The sequence below is a fragment of the Corvus hawaiiensis genome, chromosome 7 (assembly GCF_020740725.1).
Source record: "Corvus hawaiiensis isolate bCorHaw1 chromosome 7, bCorHaw1.pri.cur, whole genome shotgun sequence".
In the NCBI taxonomy this organism is placed as follows: domain Eukaryota; kingdom Metazoa; phylum Chordata; class Aves; order Passeriformes; family Corvidae; genus Corvus; species Corvus hawaiiensis.
Genome location: NC_063219.1, coordinates 7,422,840 through 7,449,583, shown reverse-complemented (window position 1 = coordinate 7,449,583; position 26,744 = coordinate 7,422,840). Strand labels below are relative to the sequence as shown.

The window sequence follows — 26,744 nt, the reverse complement described above, 5'->3', positions numbered from 1 at the left end:
GGCAAACGTTTCCTCCGGCCCCAAAGAGTCGTGCCTGAAAAGCCACAGAGCCATATCTACTTTAACTTTTTTTTTTTTTTTTTTTTTTAAAGTTTTTCAGACCCTGCTGATCATTTTCAAGGTTTTGTCCCTATCCCTAGGGCACATTCTCCAGAAGTTCTGCTGGGACATCCTTTTGCATTTAGTGGAAGTTACCTGCAATGACCAGTTGAACAAAGCCCTGGGAACACTTGAACTCCTGGGTGAAACCGGGCAAAACATTAATCACCCACATCTGAAGCCATGGACTGCCAAGTACCATGCCCAGTGTCACACCCTGTCCCCTGTAAGTTTACTGATGCCGTTTAAAAGGGGTTGCCAAGGAAAACAAGTTTTAATATTTTTGTCATTTCCGCATTGGCATGAAAATCCTTGACCAGAAAAATCAGATGTCAAAATTTCTAGGATTCTTAAATAGCAAAGCCGTCATTTTCACCTCTGGGTTTTAGAGTCTCTGGGCAGTCACACAAGGTTTTAGACACTCCATAGAAAGTCCCTGGTGTTCAGCTATACCTGTGCATCAGCATATACTCCTGATTATTACTTTAGTCGGGAGCAGCAAACCCAAGAATGAGCCAAACAGGCTGTTCCAAGCACTGTGTTCTCACGTCCTGCACAGCAGTAACTGGGAATTCAAGAATGGATTCAGAAGTCTCAGGGTGCACAGGAAGCCACAAAGACTTGGGGATGCTGAAATGGACCAGCCTGGAGCCTGTGCCTGGGCTGTACAGGGCTGAGCTCCAACCGTGGGATCTTACAAAGGTTGAATGGACATACCAGGTCCCATTGGAGACTCCTATTCCTAGTTCCGTGAGCAACAAGATTCAGCTTTAACCAGCTGACCTTTTCCTCTTAGCTTGAAATCCAGGAGGGGAAAAGGTAAACACGGCAGCCAAGTGTTCTTCCAATTCTAGTGACTGGTGTGCGTGCACACCACCTGTGCCCATGGCGGGGTGGCTGGAACTGGATGATCCTTAAGATACTTTCCAACACAAAGTGCTCTGGGATTCTGTGATTCCCCAAGTGGAGAGCAAAACGGAGCCATAGAAGTCCCTGCTTTTCTTCAGCGCCTGCTGCGGCTGCTTCCTTTGTTCCAAGCAAGTCCAGGATTTAGTTTGGAAGCTCATGCACGTGTCTGTAAGGTGCCTGCATGGAGGAGAGGGACGGCAGCTGCAGCGCAGGGCTCGTGTCCCATCAGAGTCTCGCTCTCACGGTGGCACCAATGCCACTGCCTTGGGACGCCTGACTGTGGAAGGCCAGTCTGCCCTCAAGCACAGCCACTGAAGTCAGTCAGGGGCACAGGCTGCAGCTGAAGCTGCCAAGCATTGCTGTGAGGCTGGCGAGTCAAGAGAAAGCCATCATGGCCAATTCTGCTGGAGCCTTTTGCCAAACCACGTGCAGTTGTGCCCACAGTATCCCCCTTTTTGGCATCCCGGCTGGCCCGGATGCCTCGTTGAGCAGGTGCCGGCGCTCGGGCTCCTGCTGTTCCTGGGCACGCTCTGGTGCCGTTCCTGTGGCGTCCAGAGCCGCTTTGGCAGCAGCGACTCGGCAGCCCTGCTCGAGGAGACATCGCCGTCTGTCCCATGGTGGCAGCAGCCGTGCGGGCCCAGAGCGCTGTGTCAGGGGGGCTGCGGTCACAGCACCGTGGCCTGGGCAGCCGTGGGGACTGGCAGCACCCAGTGGCCGTGCCCCGGCAGGGCCCCTCTGCCCTCCTTGTCCCCAGCCAGCCCAGCCTGGGCACCTCGGGCTGGTCCCCACTGTCCTGCTGAGGCCCGGCTTCAAGGGCTTCTGCCACAGGCCTGGGAGACGTGTCGGGGAAGCGCCAGAGCAGCCGGGTGGCAGGAACGAGGTGGCTGCCTGGGGGCTGCTTATGGCCTCTGACACCCAATTCCTCAGGCCTTCCCACCACCCCCGCCCCTCAGGGACCTCCTGTCCCCTTGTAGCCTCTTGCCACCCACTCCGTCACACATCCTCCTCGTGCCTTCCCGCTGCCTTGTCCCGTCAGGGCTTCCGCAGCACCTCCTCCCTTCACGGCCTACCACCGCCCCGTCCCCTCAGGGTCTCCCCCAGCCTGGCCAACCTGCCCGGCAGCAGCACAGCCCTGACAGAGCTCCAGACGAGCCGGATCAAGAGGCACCTCAGAGCCCTCAGCAAGCCAGGCAGCAACGCACGGGCAGGAGGACACAGATGGCGGCTCCTGCCGGGGACAGGGCTTGTGGCCATCTCCCGGCACCAGTCCCGCAGGGATCCCCGCAGCTCTGGCCCCTGCCCACCCGCTCTCTCGACAGCGTTAAGGCTTCAGCAGACCCACCAAAGGCCAAGGAGCTTCTGGCCATCTCCCCTTCCACTCCGCACGCTTGGGCAACTTGCTGAGCGCAAGCACCCCTTCTCCCCTCTTCCCCTATGCCCTGCCGATACTGGGCACCAAAAGAAAGCTCCTGGGAGTCTGTGTATTATAACACATTCTATATTTATATTCTACAGAATACAGAAAAGAAAAGAAAATTCTTAAAGAAAAGAAAATCCCCTCTGGCTCAGGTGGCCCCAGCAGGCAGAGCCTCCCAGATCAGCTCTCCGCAGAGCTCCAGAAACACAGCCGGCCAAGGCTCGACAGCCGAGGCCGTGTCTTCCATGCCCTGCGGAGTTGATCCTGCAGCCTCCGGAATATGGAGTATCGAGACGTCTCTAGTGACCGGAGAACGTACAATGTTTGAAGTGCCAGGTTGGAGACAGCAGGGCTGATGTCCTCTGTCAGGTGTTCAAGGGCTGCAAGAGAGAGGAACAGAGCCACGGTCAGATCCCGGATCTGCGGGGACCCGAGGAGAGCCCCCTTCCAGGGCCATCCCAGCCTGCTCTTGCCATGGCCAGGAGGGAGCAGGGACCGACAGGATCAGCCCAAAGGTGCTGGCCACCAATGCCCCACGCGGCCCTGAAACCTCTCTGTGCTCTGCCCACGCCGCCCCTCGTCCGCACAGGGAGCAGAGCCCTCCGCAGCCGGGGCAGGAATTGCAGATCCCCCCGCCAGCCCCCGCTGAGAGCCCGCTGCCCTCACTCACCTTTGCACATGAGCTGGAGCTCTTTGTGCTGCCCCCTCATGCTCCGCCCGGCAATCTCTGGGAACACAGAGCCTGTCACAGCCCCAGCGGCACAGCTGCCCCACACCGGCGCTGCCAGCCCTGAGGCCACACGACCTCCTTCCCTGGCAGCGCTCGGCCCGGGCTCCTGCCGCATCCTGACGCCCGAGGGCAGGCGGGGCTCCACGGCCCCGGGCCCGGATCCCGCTGCCGGGGCAGCAGGCGGGGCCGGGGCCGAGCTGCGGCGGGGCGGGGAGGGGCCCCGGCCTCGTGGCTCACCCATGAACCTGACGGCCGCCTCTCGCAGGGGCTCCTGCGGGTTCTCCAGGTACGGCAGGGCCAGGCGCAGGTGCTCGGCCGCTTGGCTCCTGTCCTCTGCCAGCTGGAGAGAGCGCCAGGAGGGAAGGCTTAGCGCGGGCTCAGCCCCTTGGCCGGGCGCTCCCTACGGCCGGCACTGCCTCCCCTGCCCGCACAGCCCCGAGGCCCGGCCAGCAGCCGCTGGCGCCAGGCTCTGGAGAGGGCCGAGGGCCGGGTGCTGCCCGGGGAGCCTCGGTGCCGCCCCCGCCCCACAGCCCAGCTGGGCCGGCGCTCCATCGGCGCCCGGCTCGGGGCCAGAGGAGCCTGGAGAAGAGCCCGCGCGGCCCAGGGAAGGGAGCAGCGTGTGGGGCGCAGGCTGGCGCCCCTGGGTGCAGCGCTGGACAGGGAGCACAGCTGCCAGCCCCGCACACTGAGCGCCGGGGGCAGGGGGCTTCTCCAGGCTGCGGCCAGGCCGTCCTTACCAGGCACTCGGCGAACTTCCACAGCTTCTCCTTCTTCACCAGCTTTTCGAGATCTCTCCTCTTCAGGAACTGGACCGCACAAAGCAGCGTTTCCTGAGAAGCCTGGCGAGCAGCAGAGACCCGGAGATGGCACCACAGCCCAGGGCATGGGACGCGCGCGTCCCTGTGCCAAGGCCAGGAGGAGGCTGAAGCCCGCGAGGCGCCAGGGCAGGAGGCAGCCCATCTCCATGCCGGGGCACGAGTCCTCACCTCTGCCACGTGCTGGTTCTCATCGTGGCAGTGGAAGAAGAGTGGGAGCAGGCTCTGGCACACTTGTGTTTTCAGGGGCTCTTTTTCTATGACAAAAGACATCAGTGTTCTGAAGACAAACATGGAGAGCAGCTGCACCTGGCTGTCATCCTGTATGAAAGGAAGAAAAAAAGACCTCAACATCAGCTGCTCCAGGCCCACCTGGGCGCAGGCCTGAAAATCCACAGGGTACACAGTATCTGGGTGGCATCCAGTGGCCTTGCCTGGGGGCACAGAGCCTTACGTTGTCAAAGAGTGGCAGGAGGGCCTCAGCCAGCTGCAGGGCGATGGGGCTCGGTATCGGGGCATCCTTGTCCAGGAAGAAATAAGTCAGGAGAACGACGGTCATCCTAACCACGTCGTTGTCGCTATCCCGCAGGAGCACCACAAGGCTTTTAGTCAGGCTCCACATTCTTTCGGCCTGTGTGGAACACAAAGCTGTGCAACGCCACCCTTCTACAGTAGGGCCCAGAGGCCAAAGGCCTGTCCCGAAGCACTCGGGCAGCTGAACCAGGAGGCAGGAGAGCTGGAAACAGCTGCCTCAGCGCCCAAAGCCCGGCCAAGCCCAAGCGACTGTGTTCCCCAGCCCCACGCTGCCAGCGCAGCTTCAGGTGCTGCCCCCTTCTCACCATTGAGGGATCATCCCTGAGCAAGAGGAGGACCCTGAGTGCCAGGCGACGCATCTCCCTGCGCTCGCTCTTCAGGTGTCTTGTTACGACGTCCATTATGCTGTCACCGCATTCACTCAGGTCCAGGCACTCGAGGACCTGAAAGGCACAGGGCAGTGACAGGGGAGCCGGCCGGCAGGAGCCCGGAAGCGCACAGGGCTGGGCCCAGGCAGCAGCGCAGGGCGCGGGCACCGTCCCAGGCAGCTGCGGCTACGGGAGGGCAGAGAGCTGGGAGGCAGCTCTAGCGAGGCAGCGCTGGCCGTCGGGCTCACCTCCACAAGGAACGCCAGGGCGGGGAAATCCCAGTATGGCATCTCTTTGCTGAGCATCTCAAGGAGACAGCATAAGATGCTTTTACACAAGTGCAGCGATGCTTGGCTCATCTCCCTGGAAGGCAGAAAAAGGCACTCAGGCCCTGAGCTGGGGTGGGGGGGGGGGGGCGGGGCAAACCTGTCCCAGGACTGAGTCACATAGTTCTGGTCTTTCCCGACCACCCTGCGAAGGGACCTGGGCCCTTTGGGAGGCGGCTGCTCCGGGGCACCCTCCTCTCCCGGCCTTTTCCCGTCAGCTCAGCCGTTCCTCGGTGACAAGGCCCTCTGGCCCACGACCACGGCCACCGTGTGGGGCACCCTGGGCACAGGGCACAAAAGCCGAGGGCAGCGGGGGAGAAGGGGGTCTCACCTGGCCAGCAGACCCACTGCATAGTGGTGGGTGTCGGCACAGAGCAGCGTGTCCCAGCCACGCTTGCGCTCCATTGCCATCACCACGTGCTCACACTGGAGAAGGCAGAGCAGGGCCTTCAGGGTCCGCACTGCAAACCTGTGTGCAGAGCAAAGCCCAGGTCACGCTGGGGGACTGGCTCCTGCCCTGGCGACATGGGAGGGACAGGAGGACTGGGATGGAGCACCTGCTGGGGTTGGTGGCAAGGCCGTGTTCCTCCTGGCATCCCTTCCAGAAGGTATTGACCTCCTCTGGCGTATCCAATGTGCTGAAGTACACCTGGAAGAGGAGATGCGCAAAGAGGCGGGGGAAAAAGAATATCAGTACGTGTGGGACACAGGGCACCTGGAGGATCTTCCACATCACCACAGTTGCCTGCAAAGGACAAACCACCCTGAGACAGCGCCCAGTGCCAAGGCGTCCACGTGGCAGGGCCAGAGCATGGAAGGGGGAGGCCAGGGGAGACGTAGGCGGAGCACCTGGCCTGGTGCCCCTGAACCTGCCCCTAGCCCAGGTTTCAGCCCAGCGCCTGAGGCAGGGAGACGCAGTGGGGGCAGGAGGATGGAGAGCTGATGGAAGGTGGCCTGGGGGCGAGCAAAGGCCAGTTCCAGAAACTCACAGCCAGGGCAAAGACATCTGTGTCGTCGCCATCGGAGGTGCGCATGCTGTGCTCTGGCCAGCTCCCCAGCACATCGAGGAGCAGCAGCTGCGCCAGCTCCGCAGTCCTGGGCGAGGACATGATTGTCGTCCACATGGTCGCAGCAGCTCTGTGGGGTCAGAACTCTGTGTCGGGGGGTGTCAGCCACAGCACCGTGGCCTGGGCAGCTGTAGGGGCCCGGGCTGACTGCCAGCTCTGCTTCTGCCCACGGCCCTTCACCAGCAGCACCCAGGCAGCCCACCCCTGTGGGCACCGGCCCCTGAGGGGCAGGGAGGGAGCATGGCAGCAGGCTTGGGGGCTGACATGCCACGGCTGGAAAATGGAGGAGCCAGAGGGCCCTGGAACTCTCCGTTTGTCACGCGCCTGGGAGACAGGCTCCACAGGGTGATGGGCTGGTGAGCCCTGAGCCCTTTGGGCAGGTGGGCCCCATACCTGTCACACAATGGGGCCACACGCAGGAGAGTCATGACTACATCAGCTGGCTGTGCCTCTGTCAGCTCCAGCAGGGTATTGTCCAGCCTGTGCTCAGCAGGCTCATTGGCCATGAGCCATCGGTGGATGAACCTCACCATGGCAGGCACCTGGAGAAGGTACGGGGAGAGCTGGAAGCTGCCACAGGGAGTAATGTCCCCCAGCTTCCCCAGAGAACTGCTTCCCTTCCCACCACACTGGGATGGCCTCAAAGGCTTAAAGTGACCAGCAGGCGTGGCTTGGCAAGCCATGTGACTCCTGGGGGAACTGAACCCTGGCCACATGCTGCTTACTTGCTCTGGACTGGAAACACCCTGCTTCACAAGCAAATCCAGCAGGGCGGCACTGGTCTCGTATTTGAAGACCTCTGAGTATGGTATGACCCCAGTGCCCATGACGCTGGTCTCTTTCTCCCGAATGCTCCTGATGAATTTGCAAACCATCTGTAGGAGGAGGGCAAGAGGAGAAGGATGTTCCATGGGGTGCTCCAAGCACAGTGCTCGGCTGAGCAGCGACAGCAGGCCCAGCCCAGGTGGGGATGGCTGCAGGTACCTGCGCTGTTCTGCGGAAGCGGCCACGGGCGGGGTCGTGCTCTTGTGTCGGGTCCACGGCTGGGTCTGGTAAAGAGCGAGCGCAGCCAGAGCTGAGGGGCTGCGGGAGAGGCCGGAGAACACAGCCCAGCCCTGCGCTCCCCAGGCAGGGACAGCCCCGGTATGCCCAGGGGATGGAGCACGGCTGCTGTGGGGGGGGTCTGCCCCGGCCCCTCTTCCGTCCTGTCCATGGGCATGCCCCCAGGGGACGGGACAGGATGGGATGGGATGGGACGGGATGGGATGGGGCCAAGTTGGCTGCAGGCACCAGCCCTGTGACCCAGCTTTGCTATTCACCCTCCTGTGGTGGCTGGAACTGCTCCACCTCTTCTAGCTGCTGTGCTGGGGCAGCTCCAGGGCCTTCTTCCTCCTCCTTCACCCAGGCCAGCTTGGGCACGGTTGGGGGTCTCTGCTCCATGTCACTGACTGGATTGAAGGGTACTTGCAGAGATACGCCTCCAAAAAGTTCCAGGTCATCAAGTCCTGCAGTTGTGCCTTGAAGGCACCAGCCCTGTGGCCTAGCTCTGCCACTCACCCTCCTGTGGTGGCTGGAACTGCTCCACCTCTTCTAGCTGCTGTTCTGGGACAGCTCCAGGGCCTTCTTCATCCTCATTCACCCAGGCCAGCTTGGGCATGGTTGGGGGTCTCTGCTCCATGTCACTGACCGGATTGAAGGCTACTTGCAGGAGAGATGCCTCTTAAAAGCTCCGGGTCAGCAAGTCCTGCAGTCGCGCCTTCAAGGCACCTTCAAGAGAGAAGTCTTGGGAAGCAAGGACAGCAAGTCCCACGGTCTGGTCTCGAGGGCACCGGCCACAGGGATGGGAGATGCCTTAGAAAAGCTCCGGGGCACCAAGTCCCATGGTCTGCCCTCGAGGGCACCTGCAGAAGAGAAGCCTCAGGAAGGCCACGGGTCACCAAGTCCTATGGTCTGGCCTCGAGGGCACCTGCACAGGTAAACGCCTCGGAAAGGCTCCGGGTCAGCAAAGAACAAGCGCGCTGTGCGGGGGCTCCTCACAGCACCGCTCTGTCCTGTCCTATCCCATCGCGTGCTCCGAGCACTGTGGCGTGGCCGCGTCACCACCAGCACCTATGTCAGCACGTGTCACAAAGGGCCCTGGGACACCCTGTCCCATTCCATCCCATGGTGACCATGCTGCACCGTGTCACAAAGGGCCTTTGCACACACTGCCACCTGCCCTGGGGCCGCCCCCAGCCCACCCCAAGTGGCCCAGGTTGGAAGGAATCCCTTGCTCCAAGTGCCTAAGACAGCCCGACAGCAGCTTTAAGAATGGCTCAATCCATAAGCAAACGCTCCCCTGCTCTGTGGGTTCGGAGCAGCACCAGGAGCCCCCACGGCCAGCAACACAGCCGTGGCAGGAAGGGCACGGGGTCTTCCACAGAAGCTGGCACGGCCTCCGTGGGACACATCCCGGCTGGTGGCCATCCTAAAGCCGGGGCTGTGACACAGACACAAGGACGTGTGAGCCAGGGCGCAAATGCTGCTCTGACCCCGGGGCCCCGGGGAGCGCTGAAATCAGCAGGTGTGGCAGAGCCCCCGCCGAAGCAGACCTGCTAGACCCCCGTGCCCTGGCCGCGCTGGTGCCCGTCTCCTGCCCCAGAGACCTGTGCCCCCGGGGGACTTCTCTGCCAGAGGGCAGCCAAAGCCAAGGCGCATTGGGGTCTGTGCTCCTTCCTACAGGGGGCTGTTGGCAGGAGCACCTGGAGCAACTGGGGGCAACACTCAGTATCTGACAGGAGATGTTGCTGCTTCCTGGAATGAATTTTTTCATGGAAGGGATTAGCAGTAGAACCAGAGCATCACCAGCTTCTGAGTTTCACAGGACAATTAGATTGTACAGAGACACGGTCATGTTTCCTTGTGATCTTCTGTCTGTTTCCCTGGGAAAAACATTAGCCCAGTCTCTGACGTTCAACACTCCAGTTGCTGCATGTCTGTCTACGTTGCAGCTGATGCAAGGCAAACGTTTCCTCCGGCCCCAAAGAGTCGTGCCTGAAAAGCCACAGAGCCATATCTACTTTAACTTTTTTTTTTTTTTTTTTTTTTAAAGTTTTTCAGACCCTGCTGATCATTTTCAAGGTTTTGTCCCTATCCCTAGGGCACATTCTCCAGAAGTTCTGCTGGGACATCCTTTTGCATTTAGTGGAAGTTACCTGCAATGACCAGTTGAACAAAGCCCTGGGAACACTTGAACTCCTGGGTGAAACCGGGCAAAACATTAATCACCCACATCTGAAGCCATGGACTGCCAAGTACCATGCCCAGTGTCACACCCTGTCCCCTGTAAGTTTACTGATGCCGTTTAAAAGGGGTTGCCAAGGAAAACAAGTTTTAATATTTTTGTCATTTCCGCATTGGCATGAAAATCCTTGACCAGAAAAATCAGATGTCAAAATTTCTAGGATTCTTAAATAGCAAAGCCGTCATTTTCACCTCTGGGTTTTAGAGTCTCTGGGCAGTCACACAAGGTTTTAGACACTCCATAGAAAGTCCCTGGTGTTCAGCTATACCTGTGCATCAGCATATACTCCTGATTATTACTTTAGTCGGGAGCAGCAAACCCAAGAATGAGCCAAACAGGCTGTTCCAAGCACTGTGTTCTCACGTCCTGCACAGCAGTAACTGGGAATTCAAGAATGGATTCAGAAGTCTCAGGGTGCACAGGAAGCCACAAAGACTTGGGGATGCTGAAATGGACCAGCCTGGAGCCTGTGCCTGGGCTGTACAGGGCTGAGCTCCAACCGTGGGATCTTACAAAGGTTGAATGGACATACCAGGTCCCATTGGAGACTCCTATTCCTAGTTCCGTGAGCAACAAGATTCAGCTTTAACCAGCTGACCTTTTCCTCTTAGCTTGAAATCCAGGAGGGGAAAAGGTAAACACGGCAGCCAAGTGTTCTTCCAATTCTAGTGACTGGTGTGCGTGCACACCACCTGTGCCCATGGCGGGGTGGCTGGAACTGGATGATCCTTAAGATACTTTCCAACACAAAGTGCTCTGGGATTCTGTGATTCCCCAAGTGGAGAGCAAAACGGAGCCATAGAAGTCCCTGCTTTTCTTCAGCGCCTGCTGCGGCTGCTTCCTTTGTTCCAAGCAAGTCCAGGATTTAGTTTGGAAGCTCATGCACGTGTCTGTAAGGTGCCTGCATGGAGGAGAGGGACGGCAGCTGCAGCGCAGGGCTCGTGTCCCATCAGAGTCTCGCTCTCACGGTGGCACCAATGCCACTGCCTTGGGACGCCTGACTGTGGAAGGCCAGTCTGCCCTCAAGCACAGCCACTGAAGTCAGTCAGGGGCACAGGCTGCAGCTGAAGCTGCCAAGCATTGCTGTGAGGCTGGCGAGTCAAGAGAAAGCCATCATGGCCAATTCTGCTGGAGCCTTTTGCCAAACCACGTGCAGTTGTGCCCACAGTATCCCCCTTTTTGGCATCCCGGCTGGCCCGGATGCCTCGTTGAGCAGGTGCCGGCGCTCGGGCTCCTGCTGTTCCTGGGCACGCTCTGGTGCCGTTCCTGTGGCGTCCAGAGCCGCTTTGGCAGCAGCGACTCGGCAGCCCTGCTCGAGGAGACATCGCCGTCTGTCCCATGGTGGCAGCAGCCGTGCGGGCCCAGAGCGCTGTGTCAGGGGGGCTGCGGTCACAGCACCGTGGCCTGGGCAGCCGTGGGGACTGGCAGCACCCAGTGGCCGTGCCCCGGCAGGGCCCCTCTGCCCTCCTTGTCCCCAGCCAGCCCAGCCTGGGCACCTCGGGCTGGTCCCCACTGTCCTGCTGAGGCCCGGCTTCAAGGGCTTCTGCCACAGGCCTGGGAGACGTGTCGGGGAAGCGCCAGAGCAGCCGGGTGGCAGGAACGAGGTGGCTGCCTGGGGGCTGCTTATGGCCTCTGACACCCAATTCCTCAGGCCTTCCCACCACCCCCGCCCCTCAGGGACCTCCTGTCCCCTTGTAGCCTCCTGCCACCCACTCCGTCACACATCCTCCTCGTGCCTTCCCGCTGCCTTGTCCCGTCAGCGCTTCCGCAGCACCTCCTCCCTTCACGGCCTACCACCGCCCCGTCCCCTCAGGGTCTCCCCCAGCCTGGCCAACCTGCCCGGCAGCAGCACAGCCCTGACAGAGCTCCAGACGAGCCGGATCAAGAGGCACCTCAGAGCCCTCAGCAAGCCAGGCAGCAACGCACGGGCAGGAGGACACAGATGGCGGCTCCTGCCGGGGACAGGGCTTGTGGCCATCTCCCGGCACCAGTCCCGCAGGGATCCCCGCAGCTCTGGCCCCTGCCCACCCGCTCTCTTGACAGCGTTAAGGCTTCAGCAGACCCACCAAAGGCCAAGGAGCTTCTGGCCATCTCCCCTTCCACTCCGCACGCTTGGGCAACTTGCTGAGCGCAAGCACCCCTTCTCCCCTCTTCCCCTATGCCCTGCCGATACTGGGCACCAAAAGAAAGCTCCTGGGAGTCTGTGTATTATAACACATTCTATATTTATATTCTACAGAATACAGAAAAGAAAAGAAAATTCTTAAAGAAAAGAAAATCCCCTCTGGCTCAGGTGGCCCCAGCAGGCAGAGCCTCCCAGATCAGCTCTCCGCAGAGCTCCAGAAACACAGCCGGCCAAGGCTCGACAGCCGAGGCCGTGTCTTCCATGCCCTGCGGAGTTGATCCTGCAGCCTCCGGAATATGGAGTATCGAGACGTCTCTAGTGACCGGAGAACGTACAATGTTTGAAGTGCCAGGTTGGAGACAGCAGGGCTGATGTCCTCTGTCAGGTGTTCAAGGGCTGCAAGAGAGAGGAACAGAGCCACGGTCAGATCCCGGATCTGCGGGGACCCGAGGAGAGCCCCCTTCCAGGGCCATCCCAGCCTGCTCTTGCCATGGCCAGGAGGGAGCAGGGACCGACAGGATCAGCCCAAAGGTGCTGGCCACCAATGCCCCACGCGGCCCTGAAACCTCTCTGTGCTCTGCCCACGCCGCCCCTCGTCCGCACAGGGAGCAGAGCCCTCCGCAGCCGGGGCAGGAATTGCAGATCCCCCCGCCAGCCCCCGCTGAGAGCCCGCTGCCCTCACTCACCTTTGCACATGAGCTGGAGCTCTTTGTGCTGCCCCCTCATGCTCCGCCCGGCAATCTCTGGGAACACAGAGCCTGTCACAGCCCCAGCGGCACAGCTGCCCCACACCGGCGCTGCCAGCCCTGAGGCCACACGACCTCCTTCCCTGGCAGCGCTCGGCCCGGGCTCCTGCCGCATCCTGACGCCCGAGGGCAGGCGGGGCTCCACGGCCCCGGGCCCGGATCCCGCTGCCGGGGCAGCAGGCGGGGCCGGGGCCGAGCTGCGGCGGGGCGGGGAGGGGCCCCGGCCTCGTGGCTCACCCATGAACCTGACGGCCGCCTCTCGCAGGGGCTCCTGCGGGTTCTCCAGGTACGGCAGGGCCAGGCGCAGGTGCTCGGCCGCTTGGCTCCTGTCCTCTGCCAGCTGGAGAGAGTGCCAGGAGGGAAGGCTTAGCGCGGGCTCAGCCCCTTGGCCGGGCGCTCCCTACGGCCGGCACTGCCTCCCCTGCCCGCACAGCCCCGAGGCCTGGCCAGCAGCCGCTGGCGCCAGGCTCTGGAGAGGGCCGAGGGCCGGGTGCTGCCCGGGGAGCCTCGGTGCCGCCCCCGCCCCACAGCCCAGCTGGGCCGGCGCTCCATCGGCGCCCGGCTCGGGGCCAGAGGAGCCTGGAGAAGAGCCCGCGCGGCCCAGGGAAGGGAGCAGCGTGTGGGGCGCAGGCTGGCGCCCCTGGGTGCAGCGCTGGACAGGGAGCACAGCTGCCAGCCCCGCACACTGAGCGCCGGGGGCAGGGGGCTTCTCCAGGCTGCGGCCAGGCCGTCCTTACCAGGCACTCGGCGAACTTCCACAGCTTCTCCTTCTTCACCAGCTTTTCGAGATCTCTCCTCTTCAGGAACTGGACCGCACAAAGCAGCGTTTCCTGAGAAGCCTGGCGAGCAGCAGAGACCCGGAGATGGCACCACAGCCCAGGGCATGGGACGCGCGCGTCCCTGTGCCAAGGCCAGGAGGAGGCTGAAGCCCGCGAGGCGCCAGGGCAGGAGGCAGCCCATCTCCATGCCGGGGCACGAGTCCTCACCTCTGCCACGTGCTGGTTCTCATCGTGGCAGTGGAAGAAGAGTGGGAGCAGGCTCTGGCACACTTGTGTTTTCAGGGGCTCTTTTTCTATGACAAAAGACATCAGTGTTCTGAAGACAAACATGGAGAGCAGCTGCACCTGGCTGTCATCCTGTATGAAAGGAAGAAAAAAAGACCTCAACATCAGCTGCTCCAGGCCCACCTGGGCGCAGGCCTGAAAATCCACAGGGTACACAGTATCTGGGTGGCATCCAGTGGCCTTGCCTGGGGGCACAGAGCCTTACGTTGTCAAAGAGTGGCAGGAGGGCCTCAGCCAGCTGCAGGGCGATGGGGCTCGGTATCGGGGCATCCTTGTCCAGGAAGAAATAAGTCAGGAGAACGACGGTCATCCTAACCACGTCGTTGTCGCTATCCCGCAGGAGCACCACAAGGCTTTTAGTCAGGCTCCACATTCTTTCGGCCTGTGTGGAACACAAAGCTGTGCAACGCCACCCTTCTACAGTAGGGCCCAGAGGCCAAAGGCCTGTCCCGAAGCACTCGGGCAGCTGAACCAGGAGGCAGGAGAGCTGGAAACAGCTGCCTCAGCGCCCAAAGCCCGGCCAAGCCCAAGCGACTGTGTTCCCCAGCCCCACGCTGCCAGCGCAGCTTCAGGTGCTGCCCCCTTCTCACCATTGAGGGATCATCCCTGAGCAAGAGGAGGACCCTGAGTGCCAGGCGACGCATCTCCCTGCGCTCGCTCTTCAGGTGTCTTGTTACGACGTCCATTATGCTGTCACCGCATTCACTCAGGTCCAGGCACTCGAGGACCTGAAAGGCACAGGGCAGTGACAGGGGAGCCGGCCGGCAGGAGCCCGGAAGCGCACAGGGCTGGGCCCAGGCAGCAGCGCAGGGCGCGGGCACCGTCCCAGGCAGCTGCGGCTACGGGAGGGCAGAGAGCTGGGAGGCAGCTCTAGCGAGGCAGCGCTGGCCGTCGGGCTCACCTCCACAAGGAACGCCAGGGCGGGGAAATCCCAGTATGGCATCTCTTTGCTGAGCATCTCAAGGAGACAGCATAAGATGCTTTTACACAAGTGCAGCGATGCTTGGTTCATCTCCCTGGAAGGCAGAAAAAGGCACTCAGGCCCTGAGCTGGGGTGGGGGGGGGGGGGCGGGGCAAACCTGTCCCAGGACTGAGTCACATAGTTCTGGTCTTTCCCGACCACCCTGCGAAGGGACCTGGGCCCTTTGGGAGGCGGCTGCTCCGGGGCACCCTCCTCTCCCGGCCTTTTCCCGTCAGCTCAGCCGTTCCTCGGTGACAAGGCCTTCTGGCCCACGACCACGGCCACCGTGTGGGGCACCCTGGGCACAGGGCACAAAAGCCGAGGGCAGCGGGGGAGAAGGGGGTCTCACCTGGCCAGCAGACCCACTGCATAGTGGTGGGTGTCGGCACAGAGCAGCGTGTCCCAGCCACGCTTGCGCTCCATTGCCATCACCACGTGCTCACACTGGAGAAGGCAGAGCAGGGCCTTCAGGGTCCGCACTGCAAACCTGTGTGCAGAGCAAAGCCCAGGTCACGCTGGGGGACTGGCTCCTGCCCTGGCGACATGGGAGGGACAGGAGGACTGGGATGGAGCACCTGCTGGGGTTGGTGGCAAGGCCGTGTTCCTCCTGGCATCCCTTCCAGAAGGTATTGACCTCCTCTGGCGTATCCAATGTGCTGAAGTACACCTGGAAGAGGAGATGCGCAAAGAGGCGGGGGAAAAAGAATATCAGTACGTGTGGGACACAGGGCACCTGGAGGATCTTCCACATCACCACAGTTGCCTGCAAAGGATAAACCACCCTGAGACAGCGCCCAGTGCCAAGGCGTCCACGTGGCAGGGCCAGAGCATGGAAGGGGGAGGCCAGGGGAGACGTAGGCGGAGCACCTGGCCTGGTGCCCCTGAACCTGCCCCTAGCCCAGGTTTCAGCCCAGCGCCTGAGGCAGGGAGACGCAGTGGGGGCAGGAGGATGGAGAGCTGATGGAAGGTGGCCTGGGGGCGAGCAAAGGCCAGTTCCAGAAACTCACAGCCAGGGCAAAGACATCTGTGTCGTCGCCATCGGAGGTGCGCATGCTGTGCTCTGGCCAGCTCCCCAGCACATCGAGGAGCAGCAGCTGCGCCAGCTCCGCAGTCCTGGGCGAGGACATGATTGTCGTCCACATGGTCGCAGCAGCTCTGTGGGGTCAGAACTCTGTGTCGGGGGGTGTCAGCCACAGCACCGTGGCCTGGGCAGCTGTAGGGGCCCGGGCTGACTGCCAGCTCTGCTTCTGCCCACGGCCCTTCACCAGCAGCACCCAGGCAGCCCACCCCTGTGGGCACCGGCCCCTGAGGGGCAGGGAGGGAGCATGGCAGCAGGCTTGGGGGCTGACATGCCACGGCTGGAAAATGGAGGAGCCAGAGGGCCCTGGAACTCTCCGTTTGTCACGCGCCTGGGAGACAGGCTCCACAGGGTGATGGGCTGGTGAGCCCTGAGCCCTTTGGGCAGGTGGGCCCCATACCTGTCACACAATGGGGCCACACGCAGGAGAGTCATGACTACATCAGCTGGCTGTGCCTCTGTCAGCTCCAGCAGGGTATTGTCCAGCCTGTGCTCAGCAGGCTCATTGGCCATGAGCCATCGGTGGATGAACCTCACCATGGCAGGCACCTGGAGAAGGTACGGGGAGAGCTGGAAGCTGCCACAGGGAGTAATGTCCCCCAGCTTCCCCAGAGAACTGCTTCCCTTCCCACCACACTGGGATGGCCTCAAAGGCTTAAAGTGACCAGCAGGCGTGGCTTGGCAAGCCATGTGACTCCTGGGGGAACTGAACCCTGGCCACATGCTGCTTACTTGCTCTGGACTGGAAACACCCTGCTTCACAAGCAAATCCAGCAGGGCGGCACTGGTCTCGTATTTGAAGACCTCTGAGTATGGTATGACCCCAGTGCCCATGACGCTGGTCTCTTTCTCCCGAATGCTCCTGATGAATTTGCAAACCATCTGTAGGAGGAGGGCAAGAGGAGAAGGATGTTCCATGGGGTGCTCCAAGCACAGTGCTCGGCTGAGCAGCGACAGCAGGCCCAGCCCAGGTGGGGACGGCTGCAGGTACCTGCGCTGTTCTGCGGAAGCGGCCACGGGCGGGGTCGTGCTCTTGTGTCGGGTCCACGGCTGGGTCTGGTAAAGAGCGAGCGCAGCCAGAGCTGAGGGGCTGCGGGAGAGGCCGGAGAACACAGCCCAGCCCTGCGCTCCCCAGGCAGGGACAGCCCCGGTATGCCCAGGGGATGGAGCACGGCTGCTGTGGGGGGGGTCTGCCCCGGCCCCTCTTCCGTCCTGTCCATGGGCATGCCCCCAGGGGACGGGACAGGATGGGATGGGATGGGACGGGATGGGATGGGGCCAAGTTGGCTGCAGGCACCAGCCCTGTGACCCAGCTTTGCTATTCACCCTCCTGTGGTGGCTGGAACTGCTCCACCTCTTCTAGCTGCTGTGCTGGGGCAGCTCCAGGGCCTTCTTCCTCCTCCTTCACCCAGGCCAGCTTGGGCACGGTTGGGGGTCTCTGCTCCATGTCACTGACTGGATTGAAGGGTACTTGCAGAGATACGCCTCCAAAAAGTTCCAGGTCATCAAGTCCTGCAGTTGTGCCTTGAAGGCACCAGCCCTGTGGCCTAGCTCTGCCACTCACCCTCCTGTGGTGGCTGGAACTGCTCCACCTCTTCTAGCTGCTGTTCTGGGACAGCTCCAGGGCCTTCTTCATCCTCATTCACCCAGGCCAGCTTGGGCATGGTTGGGGGTCTCTGCTCCATGTCACTGACCGGATTGAAGGCTACTTGCAGGAGAGATGCCTCTTAAAAGCTCCGGGTCAGCAAGTCCTGCAGTCGCGCCTTCAAGGCACCTTCAAGAGAGAAGTCTTGGGAAGCAAGGACAGCAAGTCCCACGGTCTGGTCTCGAGGGCACCGGCCACAGGGATGGGAGATGCCTTAGAAAAGCTCCGGGGCACCAAGTCCCATGGTCTGCCCTCGAGGGCACCTGCAGAAGAGAAGCCTCAGGAAGGCCACGGGTCACCAAGTCCTATGGTCTGGCCTCGAGGGCACCTGCACAGGTAAACGCCTCGGAAAGGCTCCGGGTCAGCAAAGAACAAGCGCGCTGTGCGGGGGCTCCTCACAGCACCGCTCTGTCCTGTCCTATCCCATCGCGTGCTCCGAGCACTGTGGCGTGGCCGCGTCACCACCAGCACCTATGTCAGCACGTGTCACAAAGGGCCCTGGGACACCCTGTCCCATTCCATCCCATGGTGACCATGCTGCACCGTGTCACAAAGGGCCTTTGCACACACTGCCACCTGCCCTGGGGCCGCCCCCAGCCCACCCCAAGTGGCCCAGGTTGGAAGGAATCCCTTGCTCCAAGTGCCTAAGACAGCCCGACAGCAGCTTTAAGAATGGCTCAATCCATAAGCAAACGCTCCCCTGCTCTGTGGGTTCGGAGCAGCACCAGGAGCCCCCACGGCCAGCAACACAGCCGTGGCAGGAAGGGCACGGGGTCTTCCACAGAAGCTGGCACGGCCTCCGTGGGACACATCCCGGCTGGTGGCCATCCTAAAGCCGGGGCTGTGACACAGACACAAGGACGTGTGAGCCAGGGCGCAAATGCTGCTCTGACCCCGGGGCCCCGGGGAGCGCTGAAATCAGCAGGTGTGGCAGAGCCCCCGCCGAAGCAGACCTGCTAGACCCCCGTGCCCTGGCCGCGCTGGTGCCCGTCTCCTGCCCCAGAGACCTGTGCCCCCGGGGGACTTCTCTGCCAGAGGGCAGCCAAAGCCAAGGCGCATTGGGGTCTGTGCTCCTTCCTACAGGGGGCTGTTGGCAGGAGCACCTGGAGCAACTGGGGGCAACACTCAGTATCTGACAGGAGATGTTGCTGCTTCCTGGAATGAATTTTTTCATGGAAGGGATTAGCAGTAGAACCAGAGCATCACCAGCTTCTGAGTTTCACAGGACAATTAGATTGTACAGAGACACGGTCATGTTTCCTTGTGATCTTCTGTCTGTTTCCCTGGGAAAAACATTAGCCCAGTCTCTGACGTTCAACACTCCAGTTGCTGCATGTCTGTCTACGTTGCAGCTGATGCAAGGCAAACGTTTCCTCCGGCCCCAAAGAGTCGTGCCTGAAAAGCCACAGAGCCATATCTACTTTAACTTTTTTTTTTTTTTTTTTTTTTAAAGTTTTTCAGACCCTGCTGATCATTTTCAAGGTTTTGTCCCTATCCCTAGGGCACATTCTCCAGAAGTTCTGCTGGGACATCCTTTTGCATTTAGTGGAAGTTACCTGCAATGACCAGTTGAACAAAGCCCTGGGAACACTTGAACTCCTGGGTGAAACCGGGCAAAACATTAATCACCCACATCTGAAGCCATGGACTGCCAAGTACCATGCCCAGTGTCACACCCTGTCCCCTGTAAGTTTACTGATGCCGTTTAAAAGGGGTTGCCAAGGAAAACAAGTTTTAATATTTTTGTCATTTCCGCATTGGCATGAAAATCCTTGACCAGAAAAATCAGATGTCAAAATTTCTAGGATTCTTAAATAGCAAAGCCGTCATTTTCACCTCTGGGTTTTAGAGTCTCTGGGCAGTCACACAAGGTTTTAGACACTCCATAGAAAGTCCCTGGTGTTCAGCTATACCTGTGCATCAGCATATACTCCTGATTATTACTTTAGTCGGGAGCAGCAAACCCAAGAATGAGCCAAACAGGCTGTTCCAAGCACTGTGTTCTCACGTCCTGCACAGCAGTAACTGGGAATTCAAGAATGGATTCAGAAGTCTCAGGGTGCACAGGAAGCCACAAAGACTTGGGGATGCTGAAATGGACCAGCCTGGAGCCTGTGCCTGGGCTGTACAGGGCTGAGCTCCAACCGTGGGATCTTACAAAGGTTGAATGGACATACCAGGTCCCATTGGAGACTCCTATTCCTAGTTCCGTGAGCAACAAGATTCAGCTTTAACCAGCTGACCTTTTCCTCTTAGCTTGAAATCCAGGAGGGGAAAAGGTAAACACGGCAGCCAAGTGTTCTTCCAATTCTAGTGACTGGTGTGCGTGCACACCACCTGTGCCCATGGCGGGGTGGCTGGAACTGGATGATCCTTAAGATACTTTCCAACACAAAGTGCTCTGGGATTCTGTGATTCCCCAAGTGGAGAGCAAAACGGAGCCATAGAAGTCCCTGCTTTTCTTCAGCGCCTGCTGCGGCTGCTTCCTTTGTTCCAAGCAAGTCCAGGATTTAGTTTGGAAGCTCATGCACGTGTCTGTAAGGTGCCTGCATGGAGGAGAGGGACGGCAGCTGCAGCGCAGGGCTCGTGTCCCATCAGAGTCTCGCTCTCACGGTGGCACCAATGCCACTGCCTTGGGACGCCTGACTGTGGAAGGCCAGTCTGCCCTCAAGCACAGCCACTGAAGTCAGTCAGGGGCACAGGCTGCAGCTGAAGCTGCCAAGCATTGCTGTGAGGCTGGCGAGTCAAGAGAAAGCCATCATGGCCAATTCTGCTGGAGCCTTTTGCCAAACCACGTGCAGTTGTGCCCACAGTATCCCCCTTTTTGGCATCCCGGCTGGCCCGGATGCCTCGTTGAGCAGGTGCCGGCGCTCGGGCTCCTGCTGTTCCTGGGCACGCTCTGGTGCCGTTCCTGTGGCGTCCAGAGCCGCTTTGGCAGCAGCGACTCGGCAGCCCTGCTCGAGGAGACATCGCCGTCTGTCCCATGGTGGCAGCAGCCGTGCGGGCCCAGAGCGCTGTGTCAGGGGGGCTGCGGTCACAGCACCGTGGCCTGGGCAGCCGTGGGGACTGGCAGCACCCAGTGGCCGTGCCCCGGCAGGGCCCCTCTGCCCTCCTTGTCCCCAGCCAGCCCAGCCTGGGCACCTCGGGCTGGTCCCCACTGTCCTGCTGAGGCCCGGCTTCAAGGGCTTCTGCCACAGGCCTGGGAGACGTGTCGGGGAAGCGCCAGAGCAGCCGGGTGGCAGGAACGAGGTGGCTGCCTGGGGGCTGCTTATGGCCTCTGACACCCAATTCCTCAGGCCTTCCCACCACCCCCGCCCCTCAGGGACCTCCTGTCCCCTTGTAGCCTCCTGCCACCCACTCCGTCACACATCCTCCTCGTGCCTTCCCGCTGCCTTGTCCCGTCAGCGCTTCCGCAGCACCTCCTCCCTTCACGGCCTACCACCGCCCCGTCCCCTCAGGGTCTCCCCCAGCCTGGCCAACCTGCCCGGCAGCAGCACAGCCCTGACAGAGCTCCAGACGAGCCGGATCAAGAGGCACCTCAGAGCCCTCAGCAAGCCAGGCAGCAACGCACGGGCAGGAGGACACAGATGGCGGCTCCTGCCGGGGACAGGGCTTGTGGCCATCTCCCGGCACCAGTCCCGCAGGGATCCCCGCAGCTCTGGCCCCTGCCCACCCGCTCTCTCGACAGCGTTAAGGCTTCAGCAGACCCACCAAAGGCCAAGGAGCTTCTGGCCATCTCCCCTTCCACTCCGCACGCTTGGGCAACTTGCTGAGCGCAAGCACCCCTTCTCCCCTCTTCCCCTATGCCCTGCCGATACTGGGCACCAAAAGAAAGCTCCTGGGAGTCTGTGTATTATAACACATTCTATATTTATATTCTACAGAATACAGAAAAGAAAAGAAAATTCTTAAAGAAAAGAAAATCCCCTCTGGCTCAGGTGGCCCCAGCAGGCAGAGCCTCCCAGATCAGCTCTCCGCAGAGCTCCAGAAACACAGCCGGCCAAGGCTCGACAGCCGAGGCCGTGTCTTCCATGCCCTGCGGAGTTGATCCTGCAGCCTCCGGAATATGGAGTATCGAGACGTCTCTAGTGACCGGAGAACGTACAATGTTTGAAGTGCCAGGTTGGAGACAGCAGGGCTGATGTCCTCTGTCAGGTGTTCAAGGGCTGCAAGAGAGAGGAACAGAGCCACGGTCAGATCCCGGATCTGCGGGGACCCGAGGAGAGCCCCCTTCCAGGGCCATCCCAGCCTGCTCTTGCCATGGCCAGGAGGGAGCAGGGACCGACAGGATCAGCCCAAAGGTGCTGGCCACCAATGCCCCACGCGGCCCTGAAACCTCTCTGTGCTCTGCCCACGCCGCCCCTCGTCCGCACAGGGAGCAGAGCCCTCCGCAGCCGGGGCAGGAATTGCAGATCCCCCCGCCAGCCCCCGCTGAGAGCCCGCTGCCCTCACTCACCTTTGCACATGAGCTGGAGCTCTTTGTGCTGCCCCCTCATGCTCCGCCCGGCAATCTCTGGGAACACAGAGCCTGTCACAGCCCCAGCGGCACAGCTGCCCCACACCGGCGCTGCCAGCCCTGAGGCCACACGACCTCCTTCCCTGGCAGCGCTCGGCCCGGGCTCCTGCCGCATCCTGACGCCCGAGGGCAGGCGGGGCTCCACGGCCCCGGGCCCGGATCCCGCTGCCGGGGCAGCAGGCGGGGCCGGGGCCGAGCTGCGGCGGGGCGGGGAGGGGCCCCGGCCTCGTGGCTCACCCATGAACCTGACGGCCGCCTCTCGCAGGGGCTCCTGCGGGTTCTCCAGGTACGGCAGGGCCAGGCGCAGGTGCTCGGCCGCTTGGCTCCTGTCCTCTGCCAGCTGGAGAGAGTGCCAGGAGGGAAGGCTTAGCGCGGGCTCAGCCCCTTGGCCGGGCGCTCCCTACGGCCGGCACTGCCTCCCCTGCCCGCACAGCCCCGAGGCCTGGCCAGCAGCCGCTGGCGCCAGGCTCTGGAGAGGGCCGAGGGCCGGGTGCTGCCCGGGGAGCCTCGGTGCCGCCCCCGCCCCACAGCCCAGCTGGGCCGGCGCTCCATCGGCGCCCGGCTCGGGGCCAGAGGAGCCTGGAGAAGAGCCCGCGCGGCCCAGGGAAGGGAGCAGCGTGTGGGGCGCAGGCTGGCGCCCCTGGGTGCAGCGCTGGACAGGGAGCACAGCTGCCAGCCCCGCACACTGAGCGCCGGGGGCAGGGGGCTTCTCCAGGCTGCGGCCAGGCCGTCCTTACCAGGCACTCGGCGAACTTCCACAGCTTCTCCTTCTTCACCAGCTTTTCGAGATCTCTCCTCTTCAGGAACTGGACCGCACAAAGCAGCGTTTCCTGAGAAGCCTGGCGAGCAGCAGAGACCCGGAGATGGCACCACAGCCCAGGGCATGGGACGCGCGCGTCCCTGTGCCAAGGCCAGGAGGAGGCTGAAGCCCGCGAGGCGCCAGGGCAGGAGGCAGCCCATCTCCATGCCGGGGCACGAGTCCTCACCTCTGCCACGTGCTGGTTCTCATCGTGGCAGTGGAAGAAGAGTGGGAGCAGGCTCTGGCACACTTGTGTTTTCAGGGGCTCTTTTTCTATGACAAAAGACATCAGTGTTCTGAAGACAAACATGGAGAGCAGCTGCACCTGGCTGTCATCCTGTATGAAAGGAAGAAAAAAAGACCTCAACATCAGCTGCTCCAGGCCCACCTGGGCGCAGGCCTGAAAATCCACAGGGTACACAGTATCTGGGTGGCATCCAGTGGCCTTGCCTGGGGGCACAGAGCCTTACGTTGTCAAAGAGTGGCAGGAGGGCCTCAGCCAGCTGCAGGGCGATGGGGCTCGGTATCGGGGCATCCTTGTCCAGGAAGAAATAAGTCAGGAGAACGACGGTCATCCTAACCACGTCGTTGTCGCTATCCCGCAGGAGCACCACAAGGCTTTTAGTCAGGCTCCACATTCTTTCGGCCTGTGTGGAACACAAAGCTGTGCAACGCCACCCTTCTACAGTAGGGCCCAGAGGCCAAAGGCCTGTCCCGAAGCACTCGGGCAGCTGAACCAGGAGGCAGGAGAGCTGGAAACAGCTGCCTCAGCGCCCAAAGCCCGGCCAAGCCCAAGCGACTGTGTTCCCCAGCCCCACGCTGCCAGCGCAGCTTCAGGTGCTGCCCCCTTCTCACCATTGAGGGATCATCCCTGAGCAAGAGGAGGACCCTGAGTGCCAGGCGACGCATCTCCCTGCGCTCGCTCTTCAGGTGTCTTGTTACGACGTCCATTATGCTGTCACCGCATTCACTCAGGTCCAGGCACTCGAGGACCTGAAAGGCACAGGGCAGTGACAGGGGAGCCGGCCGGCAGGAGCCCGGAAGCGCACAGGGCTGGGCCCAGGCAGCAGCGCAGGGCGCGGGCACCGTCCCAGGCAGCTGCGGCTACGGGAGGGCAGAGAGCTGGGAGGCAGCTCTAGCGAGGCAGCGCTGGCCGTCGGGCTCACCTCCACAAGGAACGCCAGGGCGGGGAAATCCCAGTATGGCATCTCTTTGCTGAGCATCTCAAGGAGACAGCATAAGATGCTTTTACACAAGTGCAGCGATGCTTGGTTCATCTCCCTGGAAGGCAGAAAAAGGCACTCAGGCCCTGAGCTGGGGTGGGGGGGGGGGGGCGGGGCAAACCTGTCCCAGGACTGAGTCACATAGTTCTGGTCTTTCCCGACCACCCTGCGAAGGGACCTGGGCCCTTTGGGAGGCGGCTGCTCCGGGGCACCCTCCTCTCCCGGCCTTTTCCCGTCAGCTCAGCCGTTCCTCGGTGACAAGGCCTTCTGGCCCACGACCACGGCCACCGTGTGGGGCACCCTGGGCACAGGGCACAAAAGCCGAGGGCAGCGGGGGAGAAGGGGGTCTCACCTGGCCAGCAGACCCACTGCATAGTGGTGGGTGTCGGCACAGAGCAGCGTGTCCCAGCCACGCTTGCGCTCCATTGCCATCACCACGTGCTCACACTGGAGAAGGCAGAGCAGGGCCTTCAGGGTCCGCACTGCAAACCTGTGTGCAGAGCAAAGCCCAGGTCACGCTGGGGGACTGGCTCCTGCCCTGGCGACATGGGAGGGACAGGAGGACTGGGATGGAGCACCTGCTGGGGTTGGTGGCAAGGCCGTGTTCCTCCTGGCATCCCTTCCAGAAGGTATTGACCTCCTCTGGCGTATCCAATGTGCTGAAGTACACCTGGAAGAGGAGATGCGCAAAGAGGCGGGGGAAAAAGAATATCAGTACGTGTGGGACACAGGGCACCTGGAGGATCTTCCACATCACCACAGTTGCCTGCAAAGGATAAACCACCCTGAGACAGCGCCCAGTGCCAAGGCGTCCACGTGGCAGGGCCAGAGCATGGAAGGGGGAGGCCAGGGGAGACGTAGGCGGAGCACCTGGCCTGGTGCCCCTGAACCTGCCCCTAGCCCAGGTTTCAGCCCAGCGCCTGAGGCAGGGAGACGCAGTGGGGGCAGGAGGATGGAGAGCTGATGGAAGGTGGCCTGGGGGCGAGCAAAGGCCAGTTCCAGAAACTCACAGCCAGGGCAAAGACATCTGTGTCGTCGCCATCGGAGGTGCGCATGCTGTGCTCTGGCCAGCTCCCCAGCACATCGAGGAGCAGCAGCTGCGCCAGCTCCGCAGTCCTGGGCGAGGACATGATTGTCGTCCACATGGTCGCAGCAGCTCTGTGGGGTCAGAACTCTGTGTCGGGGGGTGTCAGCCACAGCACCGTGGCCTGGGCAGCTGTAGGGGCCCGGGCTGACTGCCAGCTCTGCTTCTGCCCACGGCCCTTCACCAGCAGCACCCAGGCAGCCCACCCCTGTGGGCACCGGCCCCTGAGGGGCAGGGAGGGAGCATGGCAGCAGGCTTGGGGGCTGACATGCCACGGCTGGAAAATGGAGGAGCCAGAGGGCCCTGGAACTCTCCGTTTGTCACGCGCCTGGGAGACAGGCTCCACAGGGTGATGGGCTGGTGAGCCCTGAGCCCTTTGGGCAGGTGGGCCCCATACCTGTCACACAATGGGGCCACACGCAGGAGAGTCATGACTACATCAGCTGGCTGTGCCTCTGTCAGCTCCAGCAGGGTATTGTCCAGCCTGTGCTCAGCAGGCTCATTGGCCATGAGCCATCGGTGGATGAACCTCACCATGGCAGGCACCTGGAGAAGGTACGGGGAGAGCTGGAAGCTGCCACAGGGAGTAATGTCCCCCAGCTTCCCCAGAGAACTGCTTCCCTTCCCACCACACTGGGATGGCCTCAAAGGCTTAAAGTGACCAGCAGGCGTGGCTTGGCAAGCCATGTGACTCCTGGGGGAACTGAACCCTGGCCACATGCTGCTTACTTGCTCTGGACTGGAAACACCCTGCTTCACAAGCAAATCCAGCAGGGCGGCACTGGTCTCGTATTTGAAGACCTCTGAGTATGGTATGACCCCAGTGCCCATGACGCTGGTCTCTTTCTCCCGAATGCTCCTGATGAATTTGCAAACCATCTGTAGGAGGAGGGCAAGAGGAGAAGGATGTTCCATGGGGTGCTCCAAGCACAGTGCTCGGCTGAGCAGCGACAGCAGGCCCAGCCCAGGTGGGGACGGCTGCAGGTACCTGCGCTGTTCTGCGGAAGCGGCCACGGGCGGGGTCGTGCTCTTGTGTCGGGTCCACGGCTGGGTCTGGTAAAGAGCGAGCGCAGCCAGAGCTGAGGGGCTGCGGGAGAGGCCGGAGAACACAGCCCAGCCCTGCGCTCCCCAGGCAGGGACAGCCCCGGTATGCCCAGGGGATGGAGCACGGCTGCTGTGGGGGGGGTCTGCCCCAGCCTCTCTTCCGTCCTGTCCATGGGCATGTCCCCAGGGGACGGGACAGGATGGGATGGGATGGGACGGGATGGGATGGGGCCAAGTTGGCTGCAGGCACCAGCCCTGTGACCCAGCTTTGCTATTCACCCTCCTGTGGTGGCTGGAACTGCTCCACCTCTTCTAGCTGCTGTGCTGGGGCAGCTCCAGGGCCTTCTTCCTCCTCCTCCTTCACCCAGGCCAGCTTGGGCACGGTTGGGGGTCTCTGCTCCATGTCACTGACTGGATTGAAGGGTACTTGCAGAGATACGCCTCCAAAAAGTTCCAGGTCATCAAGTCCTGCAGTTGTGCCTTGAAGGCACCAGCCCTGTGGCCTAGCTCTGCCACTCACCCTCCTGTGGTGGCTGGAACTGCTCCACCTCTTCTAGCTGCTGTTCTGGGACAGCTCCAGGGCCTTCTTCATCCTCATTCACCCAGGCCAGCTTGGGCATGGTTGGGGGTCTCTGCTCCATGTCACTGACTGGATTGAAGGCTACTTGCAGGAGAGCTTAAAAGCTCCGGGTCAGCAAGTCCTGCAGTCGTGCCTTCAAGGCACCTTCAAGAGAGAAGTCTTGGGAAGTAAGAATAATCTATGAAGATACAGTTTCCCCGGATAGAGCATATTTATCTTCCTTTTTTAAAGATAATACTTAGCTATTCTGTCACCTTGGGTTCTCAAAATTTGCATGTTTAACTGTTTTTCTTCATCTCTTTTCCTCTGACTTGAGTTTAAATGGAACGTA

At 61.3% G+C, this 26,744-nt stretch overlaps 4 protein-coding genes and 2 long non-coding RNA genes across 10 annotated transcripts; all 6 read right to left on the bottom strand.

Moving 5' to 3' along the window:
* Window positions 1–2,570: 2,570 nt before the first annotated feature.
* LOC125328570 lies at window positions 2,571–5,609 on the bottom strand. The gene is made up of 8 exons (XM_048309459.1): window positions 5,530–5,609; window positions 5,121–5,235; window positions 4,810–4,947; window positions 4,425–4,601; window positions 3,893–4,291; window positions 3,393–3,495; window positions 3,096–3,152; window positions 2,571–2,805 (listed from the first exon to the last, which is right to left on the bottom strand). Exons 1-8 carry the CDS (start codon window positions 5,607–5,609, stop codon window positions 2,606–2,608), a joined length of 1,269 nt encoding a protein of 422 aa, XP_048165416.1. The 3' UTR covers window positions 2,571–2,605.
* Window positions 5,610–5,856: 247 nt separating this feature from the next.
* On the bottom strand, window positions 5,857–7,658 carry LOC125328768. 2 transcript variants are annotated; one of them, XR_007204855.1, is made up of 5 exons: window positions 7,585–7,658; window positions 7,250–7,314; window positions 6,991–7,140; window positions 6,188–6,807; window positions 5,857–5,943 (listed from the first exon to the last, which is right to left on the bottom strand). It is a non-coding gene; the product is annotated as an uncharacterized LOC125328768 (long non-coding RNA). The 2 variants fall into 2 exon arrangements; XR_007204854.1 differs by having other exon boundaries at window positions 6,188–7,140.
* A 4,176-nt stretch (window positions 7,659–11,834) lies between these two features.
* On the bottom strand, window positions 11,835–14,873 carry LOC125328567. The gene is made up of 8 exons (XM_048309454.1): window positions 14,794–14,873; window positions 14,385–14,499; window positions 14,074–14,211; window positions 13,689–13,865; window positions 13,157–13,555; window positions 12,657–12,759; window positions 12,360–12,416; window positions 11,835–12,069 (listed from the first exon to the last, which is right to left on the bottom strand). The coding sequence occupies exons 1-8, from the start codon at window positions 14,871–14,873 to the stop codon at window positions 11,870–11,872; spliced, it is 1,269 nt and encodes a 422-aa protein (XP_048165411.1). The 3' UTR covers window positions 11,835–11,869.
* Window positions 14,874–15,120: 247 nt separating this feature from the next.
* On the bottom strand, window positions 15,121–16,922 carry LOC125328784. 2 transcript variants are annotated; one of them, XR_007204861.1, is made up of 5 exons: window positions 16,849–16,922; window positions 16,514–16,578; window positions 16,255–16,404; window positions 15,452–16,071; window positions 15,121–15,207 (listed from the first exon to the last, which is right to left on the bottom strand). It is a non-coding gene; the product is annotated as an uncharacterized LOC125328784 (long non-coding RNA). The 2 variants fall into 2 exon arrangements; XR_007204860.1 differs by having other exon boundaries at window positions 15,452–16,404.
* A 4,176-nt stretch (window positions 16,923–21,098) lies between these two features.
* Window positions 21,099–24,850, bottom strand: LOC125328566. The gene is made up of 10 exons (XM_048309453.1): window positions 24,716–24,850; window positions 24,284–24,375; window positions 24,058–24,195; window positions 23,649–23,763; window positions 23,338–23,475; window positions 22,953–23,129; window positions 22,421–22,819; window positions 21,921–22,023; window positions 21,624–21,680; window positions 21,099–21,333 (listed from the first exon to the last, which is right to left on the bottom strand). The coding sequence occupies exons 1-10, from the start codon at window positions 24,848–24,850 to the stop codon at window positions 21,134–21,136; spliced, it is 1,554 nt and encodes a 517-aa protein (XP_048165410.1). The 3' UTR covers window positions 21,099–21,133.
* LOC125328802 lies at window positions 24,385–26,443 on the bottom strand. 3 transcript variants are annotated; one of them, XM_048309919.1, is made up of 5 exons: window positions 26,113–26,443; window positions 25,778–25,842; window positions 25,519–25,668; window positions 24,716–25,335; window positions 24,385–24,471 (listed from the first exon to the last, which is right to left on the bottom strand). In XM_048309919.1, exons 1-4 carry the CDS (start codon window positions 26,234–26,236, stop codon window positions 24,970–24,972), a joined length of 705 nt encoding a protein of 234 aa, XP_048165876.1. In that variant the 5' UTR covers window positions 26,237–26,443; the 3' UTR covers window positions 24,385–24,471; window positions 24,716–24,969. The 3 variants fall into 3 exon arrangements, with proteins under 3 accessions (XP_048165876.1, XP_048165874.1, XP_048165875.1); XM_048309917.1 differs by having other exon boundaries at window positions 24,716–25,668; XM_048309918.1 differs by lacking the exon at window positions 24,385–24,471 and having other exon boundaries at window positions 24,552–25,668.
* Window positions 26,444–26,744: the final 301 nt, after the last annotated feature.